The sequence below is a fragment of the Haliaeetus albicilla genome, chromosome 13 (assembly GCF_947461875.1).
Source record: "Haliaeetus albicilla chromosome 13, bHalAlb1.1, whole genome shotgun sequence".
Classification (NCBI taxonomy): domain Eukaryota; kingdom Metazoa; phylum Chordata; class Aves; order Accipitriformes; family Accipitridae; genus Haliaeetus; species Haliaeetus albicilla.
Window position 1 is genome coordinate 1,381,367 of NC_091495.1, and position 21,254 is coordinate 1,402,620.

Here is a 21,254-nt window from a genome sequence, read left to right on the forward strand (position 1 = left end):
CCCCAGTGACACTGCTACTCCCCTGCAATGGCACCGCCCGCCTCTCCCCCCCCCCCGCCTCCAGCAGCAGTGGTACCATCCCTTCCCCCTCTCCTACAATGGTACCTCCCGCCCCCCCCCGCCGCGGTGGTACGGCCCATCCCGCGCAATGGAGCCGGGCCCGGTCCCGCCGCCGCCGCCCGCCGCCCCTTCCTTCGCCGAGGTGCTGCGGCTGATACAGAACGGGCAGGAACCGCCGGGCCTACGGCACCCCCGCGCCTCGCCCACGGGGGACAGCCCCACCGCCTCCCGCCTCCCGCCGCCCACCAAACCCTGGGAGAACCGCCCCGGGTCCGCCGGGCCCCGGTGAGCACCCCGTCCACCCCCCCGGTTCCCGCCACCTCCCCGCCGCCGCCCCCGGTCCCCAGCACGGCTCTGAAGACAGGTGATGTAGAAACGTACAAAAGAACTTTTTTAACAAGAAGCGTATGGTTGCCGCCCCGGGGCGCCGGCCCGGCCGGGACGGGGGCAAGGGATGGGGTGGGAGTAGGCGGGAGCACGGCCGGTGCCCCGGGGGGAACGGGACTGGCACCCACCGGGGGCGGCAGCGGCTGCGGGGGACCGGGCTTGCGCACGTCGACGGGGACACGGCCAGCTCCTGTCCCACGGTGTCTGCGCTTTAACAGCATGAGATGCAGGCTCAGGGCCAGGCCGGAAAGCCCTCTGCTTTCTTCTTTTTATCTCCTTCAGCCAAACACACCAAAAAAACCCCCAAATCCCGCTGCGGTGCCGTAACCAAGGGAGGTTCTGGGCTCAGCGATACCAAATGCTCCCGGGACGGGCCTGGCTCGGCCACCGTGGTCTGTTGGGGTCGAGGCTGCGGCTTCGTGCGGTAGAACTTTGCGCCTTCTTCATGAGTTTCAAGGCATACGTATTGAAATAGGGCAAAACAAAACGTGTCCAATCACTTTAACACGTACCCATCATTAAGGCATGCGTTTTGCAAGGACTTTTCTTCACAAAACAAAATATATCCTTTTTTTTCCGTCATTCCCAGCATTCGCTTCATGCTGTTTTATGACCTCTTCATCTTTGCACAGCTGCAGCCAGCGCTCGGAGCATAAAGAAGCCCCACCGCTCTCAACCCAGCAGCCCGGAGGGAGCAGTGATACCGCTTGATTTCCATACGCCACATCTCAATAGCTAGTGATCCTTTAGGAAGTGTAAACAAACTTCAACACAGCCGTGTTTCCTCGCCATACAGCTTGGCGACCGCCCCGTCTCAGTACAAACATCAAATTTATCTTGCAAACGTTTGAAGAACCTGAGAACTGACTTAACGCTTGAAACCCGCAGGGGGCAAAGGCAGGACTGACGCATGCTTCCTCCCTCCCAGCAGCAGCATCGCTGTGCCCGAGGACAGAGCTACTCCACGTTGAGCTTTGTTTTTATGTTCATGGCTGCCAGCTCTGCCACAAAGTAACGGAAGACATGGGGGACAGGGACAACCTCGATTGCGTCCACTTCGCTGCAGACGGAGCAGGAGTACCTCCTGTTGCTTGTCACGGAGGAGGAGTGCGGTGGTTTCTCCAGCACAGGCGACGTCATGCTGCCGCAGCTCGTGCAGACATAGGCTATGGAGCCATCGGAGCAGTTGAACAGGCGGTCTTGCAGCAAGAAAGACGTGCCATGAGCCAGCAAAGCGTCACGCTCCATCTCGCCGAAGCGAATCCCACCTTCCACGTTCCTCCCCTTGATGGGCTGGTTGGTGACAGCGTCTCGGGGCCCCGTTGTCCTCACCTGGAACTTGTCTGAGACCATGTGGCGCAGGCGCTGATAGTACACCACTCCCACAAAGATCTCCGCCTCCAGCTCCAGGCCACTGATGCCACTGTACATCTTTTCCGTCCCAAAGTAGTTATAACCTGCGCTCACTAAAGTCTCGCCGAAGTATTTCAAAGCAGAATTCTTCTCCGTGAAGGTGAAGGGAGTGGCATCGTAGGAGATGCCGTGCAGCGCTGCCGACTTCCCCGCCATGCTCTCGATTAACATCCCAATGGTCATACGGGAGGGAAAGCCATGAGGGTTGAAGAGGATGTCTGGAACCATCCCGTCCTCTGTGAACGGCATATCCTCAACTGGCCAGAGCTGGCTCAGGATACCTTTCTGTCCATGACGGCTGGCAAATTTGTCTCCGACAGTTGGATTTCGGGGAACCCTCACAGTGATGCAAGCCTTCTTGAATTTCCCAGTGCCACGGTCATTACTGCATAACCTGACGTTGTCTACAATGCCGACTTCCTTATTCCTGTGTAGGTGGAAAAAACAATCACAGCAAAGGTGTCAGGTGTGCTAATGATTTTTAGCTAGGAAAAAAACCAAACCACTTCATTAAGTCTCATAAAATGCCTTGGGACAGCTGGGGAACACCACCATGCTTGAAAAGTACTATTCAGTAGTGAGGGAAATCAGACTACGTAAGAATTAGGACAAGGAAGCAATACAATGGCATCAGCCAAGTGCCATTCACTTGCTTTTTCTAATACTAGAAGCACAGGTACAACTTTCAGATAATGTGCCACCCACGATTTAAAATAAAGATCATTTAAACCTGGTTCATCTGTATCACACTTTATACAACAAACTGCATCCCAGTGCCATTTGTTTTGTGAAAAGGCAGCAGTCCTTCTCCCTACCCCCAATAAATTCACACCATCTTGGTGTGATACCAAAATAAAGAACCAGGTTCCGTGCAAAGCAGAGAGGAAGGTTCAGAGCAGAAAGGGAAGGCGCAGTATGAGCTGAGAGGGCTTTGCCAACAAGTCCTTTGTTCAGGGGTGTACTGTTTCTCTAGATGAACCCTCAGCTGATGTTCCACGTGCTAGGTGTCTGCTGCAGGCCTAACTGTTTTTATAGAGCTTTCAGCCCAAACTCTCCACTAGTTTTGGAGCTGACAGCTAAGGAATAAAACACATCTTGTCCCATGTTAAGACAGGGTTACTTTTCTTCTTCTCCTTTGAAGTCCTAATAAACGCAGTGTTTGCAGAAGGTCTGTACCTAAGCTTAGCTTCTGTTTCAAAGCTGTTACTTTGCTGTGTCCAAATGCAACCAGGGTACAGGCCATCACCCCCCCCCCCCCCCCCCGAAAAAAACCCCAAACAAACCAACTGTGCTTCATAAGCCTCTTCCAAGCTTGTTCAAACTTTTGAAGTCAAAGCCTTTGTCATCCCTCTCTTCCAAGCCACGCGTAAGATCTAGCAGCATATGCAGCAGTTAGGACAGTAAGGAGAACTCCCTTTAAGGGCCCTGGGTCTCTGGGGCAAACTGGGGGCAGGAGCCAACACTGGGAGCTGGGAACCTCATCTCTCTGTAGGAACCTAAATAATTATCTGATTTGGACCAAGAATGAACAAAAGCTGAATGGTACAGAGGGTCTCTGGATAAAGAACCTGAACTAAGGCTGGGCTAGGATGAGAGCGCTGGGGAGCAGGAGCGTGGGGTGGGAGAACCAAAGAGGGCTCCACAAGTGCAAGGACAAGGTTGAGCTTACAGATCCCCACTACCACGTGCCAAATCTCTTAGCCCTGCTCTACGAACAGGATGACTAATTCTACAAGTCCATGGCAGTCTCCCCAGTGCAGCTAAGGCACCACCTGTTACAGAGTGATAAACAATAGCTTTCCCAGTAATGCCAGTTACTGTGTTACCCAGGTGCTTCTCAAACTAAGTTGCCTTCACAATGTGAATAACTACACAGCATTATCCTCCCTCTATCAGTGCTGTAGAGAGACACAGGTAAGGCCTGAAGTTGTATGGACAACTGGGAGTGCAGGATGCATTTAAATTTATCAGGTTTTGTCTATGTTTTTGCTTCCCCTTCCTGAAATAATTAAGAGGATTTTAATGAAAGCTTCCGCAGCCTTCTCTCTTTCAACTGAAGTTCAAAAATCTTACAAAAAACTTATCCCTGAAATATTCCAGGGGGAGGGAAGGGTGTAGTTGACACATTTTAATATTCTAGCAGTTTGGAAGCTGCAATGTTAATAAAAATGCTCTTTGAACCCCTAATCCTGTAACAACTTTGCTTACAAGGTTTTCTGGCAAGTCTCTGCAACCAGGCACTTTATTTTGGTTTTCTGTTTGGCATTTCTTTGGCTTTTTTTAGACAGAACACCTTATGCGAGTCAATTAACAAAAAGCTACAGAAAATGACTGTGGGGGATGGGCAGAGGAACAGTCCTTGGGAGACAGCAAAACATTTCTGCAAGCTTGCTTTTTTTACCGGCCTCCGATCCTCCTCCTGGGATAAGTCAGGCTCTGCAGCATACACTGGCTTAGAGAAAAGCTGTGATACATGCTTGGGAGTCACCTACATGTTTTCTCTGTCAAGACATGGACACTATCGCATGAGGAGAAAAGGGAACACTTAGAGGAAAAGATACTGCAGCTCATGAGGGCCAAATGCTCTCAGACTGCTCACCACCAGCTGTGTGGAGGCAGGAGGGACAAGCTGTACTTACGGATAGTACACAGTGAAGGTCTCCCCTGTGTTGAGGTTCATGAAGCTGTAGAAGGGGTCCCCAGGCTGTAGAATAGAGCCAACAAAAGGCAGTCCGTCGGCATCCAGCTTCTCCGTAATGTTCGGATCACCAGGCCTGATGCCGAAGACTAAATTATCGCCTCCCCTGCTGGCTTTAAGGGAAAGGTCAATGCTCTCCATCTTGATAACACTTCCATAGGCAAACCCTCTCTGCCATGAAGACTTGTTCACAATCTAAAAAGAAGAAATAAAGGCCTGTTAAAGACTTGCTAATAACTTCAACAAAGAAAGCATTTCCATTCCGATCTGATACTTACCTTTTTTAACACTGCCTTCCTAAACAAAGCCTCCCACCAAGTCACCATTCCAAAAAGCCCAAACCTCCTGTAACGCCAGTAATTTTCAATGCTGGAATCCCACTGCCTTGCAGAAGGGAGCTCCACTCTACTCTCAGTACCTCCAACATTACCTGTGGTAACAACGCTTAACCACTGTGCTCCTATATCTGCCCTAACAGAGCCTGTGAATCAGCAGAAGCAGAAAACGGGCTCTTCTCAGCTAGGGACCACCCTTCTTCCCAGTCCCCCATGTCAAATTCCTTTACAGGTGTCGTGGTTTAACCCCAGCCAGCAACTAAGCACCACGCAGCCGCTCACTCACTCCCCCCCCATCCAGTGGGATAGGGGAGAAAATCAGGAAAAGAAGTAAAACTCCTGGGTTGAGATAAGAATGATTTAATAGAACAGAAAAGAAGAAACTAATAATGATAATACTAATAAAATGACAACAGTAGTAATAAAAGGATTGAAATGTACAAATGATGCGCAGGGCAATTGCTCACCACCCGCCGACCGACACCCAGCCAGTCCCCGAGCGGCGAATCCCTGCCCCCCCACTTCCCAGTTCCTAAACTAGATGGGACGTCACATGGTATGGAATACACTGTTGGCCAGTTTGGGTCAGGTGCCCTGGCTGGGCATGGGAAGCTGAAAAATCCTTGACTATAGTCTAAACACTACTGAGCAACAACTGAAAACATCAGTGTTATCAACATTCTTGACATACTGAACTCAAAACATAGCACTGTACCAGCTACTAGGAAGACAGTTAACTATATCCCAGCTGAAACCAGGACAACAGGACAGCAGGATTTCTCCTTTTGGTGGCTTACCATTGCATCTTCCATGTCATAGCCGCTGTAGGAGATGACAGCCACAACTGAATTGGTGCCGACCGGGTAGCTGTCCATACCGTAATAGTCATACATGCTGGGCCGCACCAGAGGGCTCTGAGGAGTGTGAAGGTGGTACAATTTGTTATCTGAGCGGTCCTTGTAGTTATAAACTGGAAACCCCATGGTTTGTTTTCCTATAAAGAAAGAAAGCAAGTTGGATTTATTCAGGATCAATTCAAAGTTAATCTATGTTTCATCCTCCATGTATCTTGTTACAAAGAAAGCTGGAAATACTTCCAATTTAGAGGGATTATCAGTCTTAAAACCCTTGGCATTTAATAGTTGCCCCAAGTACAGCTATAAAAGTTTCTATGAACCACAAAACTCAACTCCTTTCATAGTATTTCATAAGGACTATTTGTAATTTTCTGTCTTTTCTGTAATTTAAAAATCTCCAATAAGGTTGCTGCGGTGTTTTGTTTTGTTTGGGTTTTTTTGTTGTGTTGTTTTTTGGTTTTTTTTGTTTTCCTCTCCCCAGTTTCCCATAGTGAGGCACACCTTACATATTTCCAGGCCAAAAAGCATTTGCTTCTGCAGTATAAATATATTGGCAAGGAAAACAAGTCTTGAACATAATCACATTGGTACTTTCAGAAAAGTATGAAAAACTGGTAGCGTTTTAAGGACATCTTTCTGATAATATTGTCAGAAATGTAATACGCTAGCAATGCTATCAAGGTAACGAGACCTGCTCTCTTGAAGTCCCTACCCACACACTTTCTCTTAGCCTGCCTTTTTTTTTTAAATAAGCTTCTTGCACATCACTTGCACCTAAGCTGACTGAAACCCCACTACATACCCTATATCAACTTCTTTCACACAACCTAATAAATAAATTTAAATCTTTGTCAAATAGCTGTCAGAAAAAAACCCCACCCTGTTGCCACAGTGCTGTATTACTCTTTTGCAACAGATGCCTAGCAAGTGTCCTCTCAACAGCTGCAGTGTCAAGACAGCAGTCACTCACTGAAAACAGGTGGCAAGGAAACCTCACACTAACTACTGCAGAGCATCTACTGTAGCTGGCAGTCAGAAGTAGGTTAACCTGTCGGTTGTGGGGATGAGAGCACTGTTGGCAGCACAGTTGTCACACACTAACACCACCAAACAGCTGGTGCAGTGCCCTTCACTTGTCTATATGACCAACAACATCAAATGAAGGAAAAAAACCACCTAAATAAAACTTACTAAAGGCTTAAGGAAGGCAACGTGAGTGCAACAACCTAGAATTGCCCACTGGAAGGCAGCGAGGATGACAAGCTTGACTTCATTTATTTTGCCATGAAAAAACTGGCTGTTAATCAACCTCAATGTTGAAACAATGACTGGGAAGAGCTCTTATTTGGGAATGCAGGAAGACACACTGGAATAGACATGCAAGAGATTCCGCCCCCCCCCCGCCCCTTTGCCCAGGGACTTGCAGCATTAGGTACTACAGCACTTACCCATCTGGCACTGGTACATGTTCCGTGGACTTTGGTTGTGGTCAGAGAAGGGGATGAGGTTGGCCACCACGCTCAGAATGCTGTGAGGGAAGAGCTCCTGGTGAGTGGTCATTCCAGGCACCACCTCAGACTCCAGTGAGGCCACGTTCATGAAGATCTGCAAGCATCAAATCGGACAACACTCATTTGCTTCCTTCTTTTAAAGGGAAGGAAGCAAAACAAAGCTGCCTCCGATGTCTTTTTATCCATTTCAGTTTTAGCTGTGGTTGTTGTCTGCACCTTAGTGTATTAACAGGCAAGAAAAACATCAGACAGTTGTTAAACTACCTATCAGAATCACAGACCAACTGCAAGGAAAGCAAGTCTGGAAATAAAAAACTCCAGTAACACGTGCTCATTGCTGTGTCCCATTTTAGTAGTTCCAAATAGGCAAGTTCCCCGGCAATCCACTGCTTGGCTGCCCATGGGCAATTTGGAGAACATGATGTAACACAAGATGAGATAGTACACACACGACAGCAATCCTTTGTTTCAGAAGCTTCACTAAGTTAACACTGAGAGCAGAGTTCAGTATCTCAAAAAGATCCCTACAGTCCATCTAAGACATTTACCAGAAACCAATTAGCAGGATGTGAGAAAACCCTTTTGCCACCTATTCTAGCTCTTCAACACAAGCTCCCTGTGTCCCATCCTCAGCTCCTTTCACAAATATTGTCCAAAACATTGTTTCTGATGCCAGGTACCTCTGCAATAGTCAGCGCTTTATAAAGGAAATATGAAAACCCCACCTGTTCCAGAGTACCAATCCATTCATTCCTTCCATAGAACAGGTTTCTGACAGGCCGCACCATCCGGCAAGGGGTAGTAAAAATGAACAACCCAGGATAAAGACTGGGTTTTCCCGTCATTGGGATAAGGACCACTTCTGCCCGTGCAGGAAATCTCTTCTCTTGCGTTATCTGTTTGTGCAAAGAAATGCCAACTTAGAAACACAAACCAACAGTGGTTTAGTTAAGCTGCATCCAACAGGCTACACAATGAAAATGCCAACCACAGGTGTAGTTACTAATATAAAATGGTGGAGAAAAGATTTTAAAAATACTTCTAGAAAAATCTCCACCAAAAGGACAAAGTATGTCTATCTTACCTTTTTCAAGAAAAGAAGTACTTCTAAAAATAACAACTTCATAAACCAACAGACCAAACATATGGATATAAACAAGAAGAACAGAAAAGCCCACTCCAATACAAACATACAGCCAAAGGTAACTTACTGGGTCAGATTTAAAAAAAAATAAATAAATGGAAGTTTAAAAAAAGTTCCAAACGTGCCTATTTTTTTTACCACCGCATATTGAGGATATGTAGCTAAGGAACATTTTAAACAAGACAACCTTGAAACGGCGGAGGGTTTCTGCAATCTCAGGAGCCAGCTCCCGCTCTACCCAGCCTACCACAGAGCCGTCCAACACAACTCTGTAACACTCTGCGTAAGGCTTGCTTGGAGTCGCATCAATGGGGGTGACACCTGTGAGAAGAGGGGGTTGGTAGAAGGAACAGTCAAAAAAGCAAACAAAACACAGAAGTTGTTTCTGCAGGAAGCCTCAATCCACACCAAAAACTTTTCCGAGACATCAGAAAATTCAGACCTACAGCGCAAAGCTGTAGATTACTTAATGGAAAATTTAAAACATGCACAACTAAGAATGCCATTCCTCTCCCCCTTTTTTCTGATTGAAATAAGGATCCCCGTTATCGTGGTAATCACAAGTCAGCTGCAGTTTAATTCAAGTCACCAGCAGGATAAGAAAGTCACCGCTTGGTCCAATTTCTTAGAGCTTGTACTGTGCAATCCCTTTTGCTTAAGTGAACTTCTTCACTCTACAGCACACACCTAAGAGACATTTACATTGAACTTCACACTCTCCAAAACGCTGACATGCCTGTATAAGCAACGTGCTACTTACCACTAAGCAGAAGCACAGTAGTACAGGTTTAACTTGATTTCACCTTCTCAAGTTAACAGTGTACAGTGATGGTATCTGGAGAACCTTTCCCAGATATGGGTTTGCAGAGCAGAAAGGTAAAAAGGAAGACTGCTTCATTAAATGATCAAGCCAATAAAACATACCTAGGGAACACAACAAAGGTGGAATGTCTGTCACAGGCACCATCTCCGTCACTATTTCACACACAGCTGTCATGTGGTTCATCAGACCGCAGGGTTCTCCATCTGGGGTGTCCACAGGGCACAGGAACCCCCAGGATTCGGGCAGCAGCTTGCGGACAGTTGTAGTTCTCATCTGGGAAAATGCTGCCCCTCTATGTATGCAGCGGAAGTGGGAAAGGTAGCGAATGAAATTCAGCTTGTCTCCCACCACACACAGACCGCTGTCCTGTAACATGCCCAGGCCTTGGGAACAAAATTGAGATTTATGTCAGGACATCATCCAGCTTCAACAAATAAAGTATGATGTTACAAGGCAGTTTCTTATTTTTCACTGACAAGCCCTAAAGATGCTCACACAGGATCCCAACAACAGAAGGCACATGTGCTGTTGCCTGTGCACAAGCAAGTCAGTGAACTGTAAGAGGCCTAGAGACTTTAAATTCCAAGCTATTGCTTAAAACCCAGCTCCTTTTAGAAACACATAAAAGTCCAGTGAAGTGACTTGGGGATTTGCAGCTGGTACTTTTTACTGAAATTCTGGGGCCTTCTAATCTCATTTCATTTTCTAGTGGGCATTCCATTACAACATCATAACACTAGACACTTCAGGGAAGCACCAGGTAAATCTGAAATATACATTAGTGAAGCAGTTTCTCTCCATTTAAGCTCACATGACCAATGGGGCAGTCCTGATAAACAAATGCCCCCTCTCTGTCTTACATTACATGTTCCAAGAAGAAATAACCTTTGGGAAAACAAATCAAAACACGGTTGCTGTTTTGGACAATGTTAAATTTAGTTTCAACTATTTATCTGGGTAGAGGCTTTGCTTTAATAATTAACCTGTTTTATATCACGCATAAAGTCTATGCTTGAGGAGAAATCTTGCCTTTTTCCTCAACCATCCCCTTCCTCAAACCACTTTCATTAATTCAGTTACAGTGTACAACATCTGCACACAAGCAATTGTTTTCAGTTAAGAGGTCAGTTTTAAGTTGCTTCTCATTCTGTTTAGCAGGAAAAAATAAAAGGCTTCTTAAGCCTGAAGGCTTACCAGTTTTAGATCGCAGGTTACCAGTTGCAAGAAGATATTCAAATGGCTTGGTAAGGTCTGTTGCCAGGCTGAATGCCTTCACCAAGCTGTCTTCATTTATGCTGATACCTGCCTTTTCTGTTCTTTTCTCCAAAACGAACTTAACAGATTGCAACCAGCTTTCAAGCCTCTCCTACGGTTTAAAAGCGAGAAATTTAAATTTAAAACAGGAAAATAAAGGCTCAAATTAGAACTTTGCATCAGTTGCATGTGCTACAGAAATCCTCTGAAATCAGCAGGATGGACAACTTTTAGTGAACTGACAATTTTCCAGCCATATTTCCCACACGGACTTCATTTTATCAAAACGCTGATGGTATCACGCCAACACAGACCTGCAAGGAAAATACCCATCCGCACCTTGGTAATCACTTCCACCCAGACCAGTGGCAAGTCTGGCAAACAAAATACAGTAACAGAATTTCATAAAGCACAAACAAAACCCAAAGCAGAAACTGTACCTATAACCTGACCACAAGAATAACTCCACTGATTAGCCTGCTAAATACAGTGACAAAGTAAAACGACATTACGAAGTAAGTTTAGATACCAAAACTTCAAGGCCACGGACACACAGTATTTAAATGTTGCTGAGACAATCTGAGATAGTGGACTGGATTTTAATTTTAACCATAATTTTATCAGTGCTGTGATCTTAGATACTACATAAAAACAGGGAAAAGGACATAAGATACCCAACAACGCTTTGAACTCTTAGTAAAAATCCACTGTATGCAGCCACACTGCGTTTACTGTATGCTCTAGTCTATTTAGCATCTTTGCATTCAAAAAAGGGGCTGTTAACTCACTCCCCTGCTGATCTGACAGGGCCAGGCAGGAAAGCAACCTCTTCTGGTTCCTGGTGGCAGTTCCATATAGCACTAAAATGCTTCACAGAACTCACATTTTATTTTATTTCTAAACTCACTGAAACCACCCAAGTAGTAGAGAGGTTTTAGTAGTCTTTCAACAAAGCAATGTTAAAGAAAATTTTGGCTAAAATGGAAAAAAAAGGTTAAAAAAAAAAGTTATCTCATAACTCGGGGAAATATCTTTACTTGAGGATGGGAACTACTACTGCACAATGATTTTCATGGAAAAGTCAAGCTTCTGAACAGGAATATTTTCCTCCCAGCATCCTAAAAATGAGGAATTCCTAGAAATAAACTGAATTCATATTGAATTGGAATAGATTAGGAAACTGCATTTTTACACAGTTAATTTATTACTGGTGATGTAATTCAGAAGCATGCTATCAACTGCTTGATCTGTAAAGGAATTTAAAGACAGGAGAGCAATGACAACATCACGAATCATCACTTTTGGAAGATGGGGCGGGGGGCAGTTATTTCTTGCACATTTTCCATGTGAAACAGCAGCAACGCCACAACAAGACAGATCTCTACCACTCCCATATCAATTGCTACAACAGAAATATGCTGTTTCAAACGCCTCTTCAAACACCGGAAGGATCGGTATTCCTCTGTTCTCAGACTCCCACACTGAATGGGGCACATTCATTTGCTACAAGGCTACAAAGCTCTTTATTCCAGGTTTTGTACAGGCTTTTCTTCAGCATATTTAGTACCGTACACTGAGACAGCCAAGCCTTCCTTGACTACACTGCCTGGTTATGCTACATCCAGAAGTGTGCTCTCGGCTTTCATAACATATCCAGGCTCCTCGCTCTTCAGCCTGGCTCCTGCACTTCTCCTGCCCCCATGGTCAGTGTGGGGTCTGGGCTGGATGACCATTACATTCACAGGCTTAAACCCTTTAAGACCTTACCTTTAAGAACATAAGGAAAAGCTGTCCTGGGGTAAGCACTTCTTGATTCATCAGACTGTCTGGATTATCCTCCATGCACTCCCCTTTGGCAAAAGAGTACAGCTTGCGGGTCATCATACAGAGTAGGTAAAACTTTTCAGTTCTGTTTGTCAGGTGTATGCAGATACACTTGCTGGAGGAAGAGAAAGAAGGAAGACAACTAACACCATCTCTTCTTGCTAGCTGTTCTTCAAGTTTCCCCTAAATAATCACAAATCAATTTTTTTGGCTAAAAAGCCTAACAAGGCACAAGCTTTTGCAATTGCCCTTAGTATTATAGGAAAATTCCAAGAAATAATAATAAACACCCCCCAGAGATTGAGCGAAAAATTAACAACTTGTCTTTTTAAGGGGCTAGTTTTGTTAAGGATATACCTGGTTGATTAGATGAAGGTGAACCTTGTGAAAGACTGATTTTACACACTCCCATGTTAGATGTCCTTTTAAGTATACAGTTTATGTAAACAGATATTTGAGTCAGGACCAGTCAACAGATGAGGTCTGTGTGTTAACTTTACGGTAACTATGACACCAATCACATAGACACACACATATCCACACACATGCACCCCACCCCAAATCTGAGCTGGAAACTAGTAGCAAACCACAAAATACTTCTGTTAACACTATCAGTGACTTGCCAGAGAAAGTCCAAATCTGCACTATCAACCCATGCGTGGAAAACGGTGGGCTGAACAACACTCTATCACAAGCAAAAAGGAAAGCCCCACCGAATTCCCACTAAAGCTGTTTGACTGCTTCCCAAGACACTTGAGATCATTTGCTCTCCAAGACAAGAGTGCAATAATCTTCTACCAGCACTCAAGGATTTTTTTTTCAGCTTTTCACTTCTGCTCTACATTGCCCTATACTGAAGCTTTCACAACTTCACTGCAAAGCAAGACAAAATTCCGAAGTCAGGTTCTGTCCAGATAAGTTACAGTTCCAGCACTCTTACATACAGGGTACATCCCAATTAATGTTTTCACTATTCCTCCTCTTCTATCTCCTCAGCTGAGGCAAATAAGGTGTACAGAACATATCAGAGGGAAAAAAGAAAACCCAAAGAAATTGCCCACCAGAATATTTACAAATAAGAAAATCAGAATAATTCCAACCTGCTTGAAATTATCCTCTCACATTTCTCAGTACAAAGTTCTGTGCTTCCAGCTGGTCTACGGACTTTTAAGTGCACCTCTGAGGCACCTGCAGGCTGCCTTTGTGTTTCCAGCCATCCGACCACCCCCTATTTACAAGTACGCAAGGACTTGGGCATCCCAAATGATCCTTTTCATGTGCTAAAAAAACCCTCAAAGAGCAAACACATACTTTACAAAAAAAAAAAAAGAAAAAGAAATTATTTAGTTGAACGCCTGTCACACTGACAGTCTCAAAGCCAGCTCTTCCATTCCTTCCTAACTTATTCCACGGAAGAAGCAAAGTTTTAAAGCATCTAATTTCTACCATTTTAAAAGATAAATGTAATTTTCATCATAGTTGCCAACAACTGTGAGAAACTGATAAAGTGCCACAAATTGCAGTATTTCTGTTCAACAAATAGAGCCTCAAGCAGCCACAGACCTAGCTTTAACCTTCTCTGCCTTAATCTTTAATATTTATGTTTTTCACCAAATACATCAGAAAATCACAGCTAAGTAACAACCGATACCCTCTCCTGAAACCATTTTGGGGATACGTGTGTCAATCCATTAAAATACATATTTCTGAACACCACAAATACAGATTATCATAATATCCTGGAGTCGCCCCCAAAACTGGCCACTGGCTATCATTTTATAAATGCATGTGAAAATCATAACAAAGCGTGATGTGATATGGCAGAGTACTCTTAGATCTGCCTATAATTGCAATACAATTACACTGAATCACACACTCTTGCATGCATACATACATACTCCAAAATGAAATCTGCAGCCTGTTCATTGCTGTACCACTCAGGAAGGTTAAGTTTTACTCTGAAGCTCTTTCCCAGGTATTCGAGGACGTTTTGCTGTGTAAAACAGCCTGCATCTGCTACCATTCTCATCATCTCAGTAATGCAGTTCACATAAAAGGTGTCACCTTCCTTTTCTTTGATCAACTCTTCAAAAATCTGGTAGTCTGGGAAATTAACTAATGCCTGAAAGACAGAAGCGTATCAGATCAGAAAAAGAAGTCATAGCAACATCTGTCCATAAAATACAGCAAAAGAACTAGGGCACCCCACTGATAGAAGTTTTCAGTCCTCTGAAAATACCCCTCCACCATGCAAACTGAAAAATACGGTGGGGTTGAGGTGCTTAGAGAGTAATGCAGGAGATATTCATACCCTGATGATGACCACAAGTACTCCCAATCCAATGAGACCCTTGGGAAAACCCAAACTTGCACCCTCTAGATTAACAGGCTTCTCTTGTTTAGGTAAGATTTACTAATATCTTTACAGAATGAGCTCACGTAGAAACATGAATTTAATTCACCATTGGCTCAAGCTGCTACTTATTCTCATGCAAACCAAAAGGCAATTTAGCTTTTTGATGAAGGCTATGAGAAGGAATTCACTTTAGTTTCAGCACTTCATATACTAAAGCTCATACTTAAATCCAACATTCTTAGCTCTTGGTGTTATAATGGTTTCCTAGTCACTTCTTTACATCAGGGTTAAGCAAGTATGTTGTGCACCAATGACTTCCATATTTACTGACAAATGTGCCTCATCTTTAAGTAAACTATTTGTTCATCACATTTAAGTAGGCTTCAAAAAGTTCAGGAAAAATTGAAGGCTGCATAAAAACAGACACTAAGGCAGATTTCTTTATGAAAGGGGGCAATATAAGCTCAGTTCTGCTGCTTGGTTATCACGATATATACAATTCGGAAGCAGCCAGAGCACCTGCTGCCTCTTGTCCAGCACATGCTGCCTCTTGTCCAACATGGGAGAGCACTGGGATGGCTACACACAAGAAACTACAATTAACAGCCAGAAGAGAAGTGGAGTGGGGCCACAGTAGCAGCAGTCTGTCACAGTGGGGCCGACCTGGACGGACCACAGGAAACCAGTACAGAACTGAGCTTGACTGATGCAGGGGTGTGTGTGCAAACCCACAGTGACTAGTTATGGAAGAATTCAAACTTCAGACAACACAGAGATGCTTATCCTGAGATCTCACGAGCTACCAGAAAGTCAAAGTCAGTACAATTTCTTTGCATATTAAAACAACAGGTAATCCACTACTTCTGGTAACTACTTTTGTTGAAACAAAAGTTGAAGAAAAGGACTGAAGAAAAAGTGAAATGTATTGTGCAACAACAATGTGAATATAGCAGGTTGAAAGAAGACACAAATTCACTGAGGCCGATTTACATGATGCTTCCATCATGCAGTGCCACAGGCCTCTGATTTGCTCCAACACTTAGCTGCTGTAGGTAAAATATGTGGCTGAAGTACTCTGGCTCTGCTACTAGAGAAAGCAAGCTCTTAGAGAATTTAAAAAAAGCCTTGGGTCTAGTAAAACTTTTGCCTGCTGTCCAAAGAACAGTTTACATCCATCAAACGTGCTCAGGTAGATCCTTCCAGATCTTCACTGCTTCCAGTTGCAACCAGAAACAGCATTTTATTTTTCTCCTTAAAAAAGCCAGTTCACTGATTTACTTTTAGATGGGACAACTGGACTTTAATGATTAATGTTCTTCACTCACTGAACACTCAGCTGTCATTCTGTTTTAAAAAAGATTCCTGAGATCTTTCACATTAGGTGGCAAATTCTTACACCTTCCAAGAGCTATTCATCCAGAGCATTCATGAGCAAAAAGCCATGAAATCCTTGCATAACTCTTCCCTTCTCTCTTGACCCTGCACACACTTCCTCTGCTGCAGCCAAGTGTTACATTACATGCAGAGGCTCTGTTTGGACTATAGTTCTTCAGCCAGCATAGGAAGGATGACTGAAAATACTTAATACAGAATTAGCTTCTTCTCACTACTTGAATAAAAATGCTTAGCAAAACTTCTGTATTTATTCAGCACGAGCATTAGTTGTTTACCTTCAGAGCAAATCCCAAAGGAAGGAAGAACAACTCTTTCTGGAAAATGAAATTCACCATGACACAACCATTTTCCAAGTAGTGAAGGTTCATATTTATTGCAGTGTGTTCATCCTTAACACAGTGCATCACTACTCCTGCAAAAATTAACACAAGCAAAGACCAACATGAGCTGTACAAAACCAACTGGCTGCATTGCTGTGACATGTTCGAGCAGGTATGAGACAATTCATGAGAGAAACCGGTACTTCCTCGCTGAGAACATGAGGCAGATCTCTAGTTCCAGCATCAGTCTCCCATTTCAAATAAATACACCAGCTCAATTCACTTCTTAGTGGACAAATGTCTCGGGACAGCCAACACACTTGCTGAGAGGCTCGGAAGATGTGTACAGATTTTAAGAAAAGGAAAGCCCAAAGCCTCAACTATTCTGTCTGTAACCTTAGGCTGTAAGATACAGCAACACACAAATACTCTTCCTAATTGCACTCTGGGTCAAGTTTTCACATCTCTGTGTTCGGGTGGTACCGCTGCAGCAGTTTCCTGTCCTGTCCCATGCTATCCACTGCAGGACAATGAAAAATAAAACAAATGGGACTGTTTAAACAGGCACTGCCTCAAAATTAACTAATGTGGAATTACAGTGGATGCTCAAGCGCCATGGTCCAGTCAAATCAGCAGCTGGTAACACCTGAGTTTAAAACTGCAACTTTTCTGGTTTAATTAAATTGTAAACTCATTTTACTGAGTATACATGACAAAAGTATGGGATAGCCAAGAATCTAGTTAATCTGCTTCATGTAAATTAAATCTGCCATCTCAAAGTATGGATAAACAAATTAAATTAAACAAGTTCAGCAGTTTACGCTGACCTCTACTGAAGGTAGGGTTTTAATTACACCTTCCACATAACAAAAGGTTACACGTACTGCCAAGGCCTAGAATACAATTGCTTCACTCAACATGGGCGGCTCAGACAGCTCCCACAAGGCTAGCACCTGCCTCAGGCTTATATCCTCATGGTGGTGTTGACCCTTTATTTTTATATGTAGTATAACGTTTATATTTTTTACAAGAGCTACACCAAAACAAACTACCAAAAGTCAGCTACAGATGGTCACTCTGTCCTCAAAGTAGTTACTAGCAGGATGCTGCAGGAAACTGTTCAGCTTACCATACTCTGTGAAACCAGGGCCTCTGTTTTTCCATTTGTGTCTTGTCATTGCAAGAGGGAAATTTCGCCTGGGCATAATCAGCATCCTAATGACTTTTTCTAAGCCATTAATTATAAAGTAGCCTCCCATTTCCTGGCAGAAGAAGAAAAATAATTTTAATGTGCTTAGAAATTCATAACCCAACATTTTAAGTAAAAGATAAAAGCGCCTGTATTATATGCTAACAAACATTTAATGTTTCAACTATGAAGCACATAGTAAGACACATGTTTCAGCACTGCATTTGGAAAGGCTGCTCTCCTTGCCATTGACTATTAAGTCTAAATGTAGCATACAGTGCAAGGAAAGGGATGCATGTTCCACAATTTAAAGGAAGAAAGAAAAAAAAACCCAAAAACCTGTGTGGTCAACTAAACAGCTTTGAAGAGCTGACATTAACTATTTTTTTTAATAAATGCTCCGAAGTTCTCATTCTGAGTTTATAAACCAGAGGGATCTTCAGTGCAGAAAATTGCTTTCTGGTCACATGCAAGCTTAACACTGATAAATTTATAGCTCCCCTAACAGCATGCCATTAGACAAAAAAACATTTCAGTAGCAAGTAATACTATGAATGAAGCTACAAGAGGCATACCAGTGGGGCAGTAATAGTACGCCACTGTAAATTTTCTTTCATAGTTTGCTCACTCTTTTTGTGAGCAAAAAATACAGCAGTAAATAATTCTGTATTCAATTCCCCACAGCTGACACGCTACTGGGGAGATGAGGAAAAGCTCCAGAAGACAACCAAGAATGAAAACGTGTCTTTCAATGCCTGTTCTCCAAATCTTTGTCTCCACAGAGGCCTACTCACAGCTACATAACCTCAGCTGCCGGTTAGCAGTTGAGAAGTCGTATAGTGGAACTGTAGGTAGCACCACCAAACAGGTCCCTGTATTCAAAGACAGTTGTGACTGCAAATTTTTCAAGATGCCATACGGAACCACCATAATTAGGGTACATTCAGAGAAAATAACAAGTCAAACTTGAAATAAAATATAAACGCTCAAGTTCTGTAAAGAGAAGCTGGCCTGAGATAGTGCTCATGTAAAATGCAGATTTTCCTGACCCACAAAATCCCCGTTACCTCTTCCTCCTCATGGTGCTGTATGAGCTCTTGTGGAGAAAGATTATAGAGGTTGCACAATTTGGACTTCACCATGATTGGAATATACCCCAGGGGCTGTTTAATAGTCCCTTGTGGCATGTCATTCACTGACCAGCTGATGTCAGCCTAAAACGACACAACGCAAACAGTGAGCAAATTAAGTTGCCCTTTTAATCTTTCCTGCTATATTAACTGTACATTTAATATAATCACATTCTGTTCAACCAAATGCTATCACTGTAAAACGGTAATGATGATAATAGAAAGGAGAACTAGTAGATACATGCATAAAGATTACACCACAGAAAACAGTCAACATGGGTTTACAGAAGAACAATCATACAAGTCTAGAACTAGGTAAAGAAGCTGCTAGTAGAGTGAACAAAGTTGATACAGTCTACTTTGTCTTTCAGGCCCTTCAATAGAGCAGCCTAAATAAAAAAGGCAGCCACAGGTTATGAAAGCAAACCTCAGAAGTTGACAAATAGTTAAAAGAAAAAGTAGAAGAAAACAGACACTGCTTAGTGAAAGGGCATCCATGATATAAGCCTGCAGAGGCCCTTCCTAAGACTTCGTCACCTAACTAGTTCATGAGTGATCTGAAAAGAAAGAAAGAAAAGTGTGAAAGAAAATGCTTTATTTATAGTAATAAGATCTAGCAGTGGGTCTCCAGAAGTACCCCTTGACTGTATGAAACAAGGTGATAAAATGCACTGTGGGAGCCAACAATCCTAACTTGATATGCAGAACAACAGGCTTTAAAAGAGCTGCTGCCATGCAGGAAAGAAACATCAGCACTGCAATACAAAAACATTGGTTCAACACCTGGCAAGAGGTTAAAGAGTAAATTGAGTCTTAGGAATTACTGTGGAAGGGAAGGGAAACATTACTGTGCCCCTCTAAACCCATGGTGCAACCTTACACCGAGACCTCTGCACAGTTCTGGTCTCCAGCTCAACCTATGGCTAAAGGTATAAAGTGGCTCCCCTATGAGTAGCTGCTCAGCAGATCAGGGCTTATTTCTCACTTAGGTGAAGTGAGAACTGCAGGAATAATCTGAGGGAGGGGTGTGTGGTTGAAGGCAGCATGGTGAAAACCGGGAATGATTACACGCTGCTTCCTGCTGTGCAAGGGCAGGGAGCGGGAGAGACCAACCAACCTGTCCTAGCACAGGGCAATACCTTCTCACACAAGGCACAGCAAAACGTTTTGTTCCAACTGTTCCAAACATTTACATGGGTTCAAAAAATAATCGAAGAAACAAACATTGGAAAAAGGACGGGAAATAATTCAGGTATGAAAAATAAAAGCATCTCTAGCTCAGGAAAATCTAAGAGCCACTGGGAAAGCAGCCATGAACAATTTGCACCTGCCCCACTTTCATGTTCAGGTAAGGTACTGCACTTACAGTCGCTTTTATCACTGTTAGTTGCAATGCTTTGGAGAAAAAAAAAAAAGCTGAAAATGCAAGCAAGCATTCCCTTGCACCGGGTGCCTCATGCACGTGAACAGCTCAGATGCAATTACACAATTTTAATAGAAAACAGCAATGGCAGTGCAATCCTTTCACGGTGCAAAGGAAAATATTTGCTGGGGATGTTGCTTCTTCTCCAGGCAAATTTTGGAGCAATTCAGAGAAACAATCAACACGTGATGTGAACAAGAGGGATTTGTAACTCTGGACTTGCATACGGGAGCAACGCTGCTTTTGAAACCTGGATTCCGGCAGAAATAAGATTTGGATTGTCACGCTCTCTGGGATGACACGGTCTCCTTCCGCAAGGCAAATGTGACAGCAGAGTAAAGAACACAGCTAGGGTCCCGTGGAAAAGAAGGGTAGCAGAGATGGGGCCTGTTTCAAGCTGGGTTTGAAGGGAAGCTTGCGCAGCAAGCTCCTACTTCTCCAACACCCGAGACTCCACGCGGGACAGAGCTCCTGGAAATCCCACCTCCCCAACCCCACGCAGGTGAAATTGGGAAGCGGTCTTGAACTAAAGCACGCAGAAACGCGTGAAGCAGTCAGGCTGCCTCTGCTCCCCACGGGAGCGGCTGGGGCGGGGAGGACACGCGTGGGGGGCGGGGAGGGCCCGCCCCCCCCCCACCCCGTCAGCAACCGGCCACTTACGGTGATCCTGCCGCGGTAGGTGCTGCGGAGGCCGCGACACTCGGCGGGGAACACTCTCCTCTCCTGACAGACCGTCCCTACCGGCACGGCGGGGGGAGAGATGGACACCCCCGCCACCACCAGCAACACCCGGCTGTCCTTCAGCGCGAACTCCAGCGGGGACAGATCCTGCAACGGTACCGGATGAAGGGCGGCGGGAGCCCACCGGGAGGGCCCGGCCCCGCGCCCCCCCCCCCTCCCAGCATTCACCCCCCAAACCTGCACGGCGCGGTAGACCCCCTCGCTGACGGCGTAGTTGAAAGACTCGATGTGGGCACCGGGCAGGTCCCGACGAGCCCCGCTACGTCCCGGAGGCCGCGGCCGCAGCCTGTGAGGATCCCCACCGGCCCCCGCCATGCCGGTCTCCACGCCGCCGCCAACGCCTCGCGCCGCCTCACGGGTAAACGGGCGGAGGCGGCGGCTCCCCCCTCCCGCC

General features: G+C 44.6%; 2 protein-coding genes across 2 annotated transcripts; one reads left to right on the forward strand and one right to left on the reverse strand.

The window, feature by feature from the left end:
- The first annotated feature begins 111 nt into the window (after nucleotides 1-111).
- PEX39 (peroxisomal biogenesis factor 39) lies at nucleotides 112-3,117 on the forward strand. Its single transcript, XM_069799853.1, has 2 exons — nucleotides 112-345; nucleotides 1,080-3,117. Exons 1-2 carry the CDS (start codon nucleotides 149-151, stop codon nucleotides 1,156-1,158), a joined length of 276 nt encoding a protein of 91 aa, XP_069655954.1. The 5' UTR covers nucleotides 112-148; the 3' UTR covers nucleotides 1,159-3,117.
- Nucleotides 431-21,218, reverse strand: POLR1B (RNA polymerase I subunit B). Its single transcript, XM_069799849.1, has 15 exons — nucleotides 21,038-21,218; nucleotides 20,780-20,947; nucleotides 18,634-18,780; nucleotides 17,507-17,639; nucleotides 16,333-16,469; nucleotides 14,205-14,428; nucleotides 12,250-12,421; nucleotides 10,423-10,594; nucleotides 9,330-9,611; nucleotides 8,593-8,726; nucleotides 7,987-8,157; nucleotides 7,199-7,355; nucleotides 5,691-5,887; nucleotides 4,500-4,753; nucleotides 431-2,287 (listed from the first exon to the last, which is right to left on the reverse strand). Exons 1-15 carry the CDS (start codon nucleotides 21,173-21,175, stop codon nucleotides 1,405-1,407), a joined length of 3,369 nt encoding a protein of 1,122 aa, XP_069655950.1. The 5' UTR covers nucleotides 21,176-21,218; the 3' UTR covers nucleotides 431-1,404.
- Nucleotides 21,219-21,254: the final 36 nt, after the last annotated feature.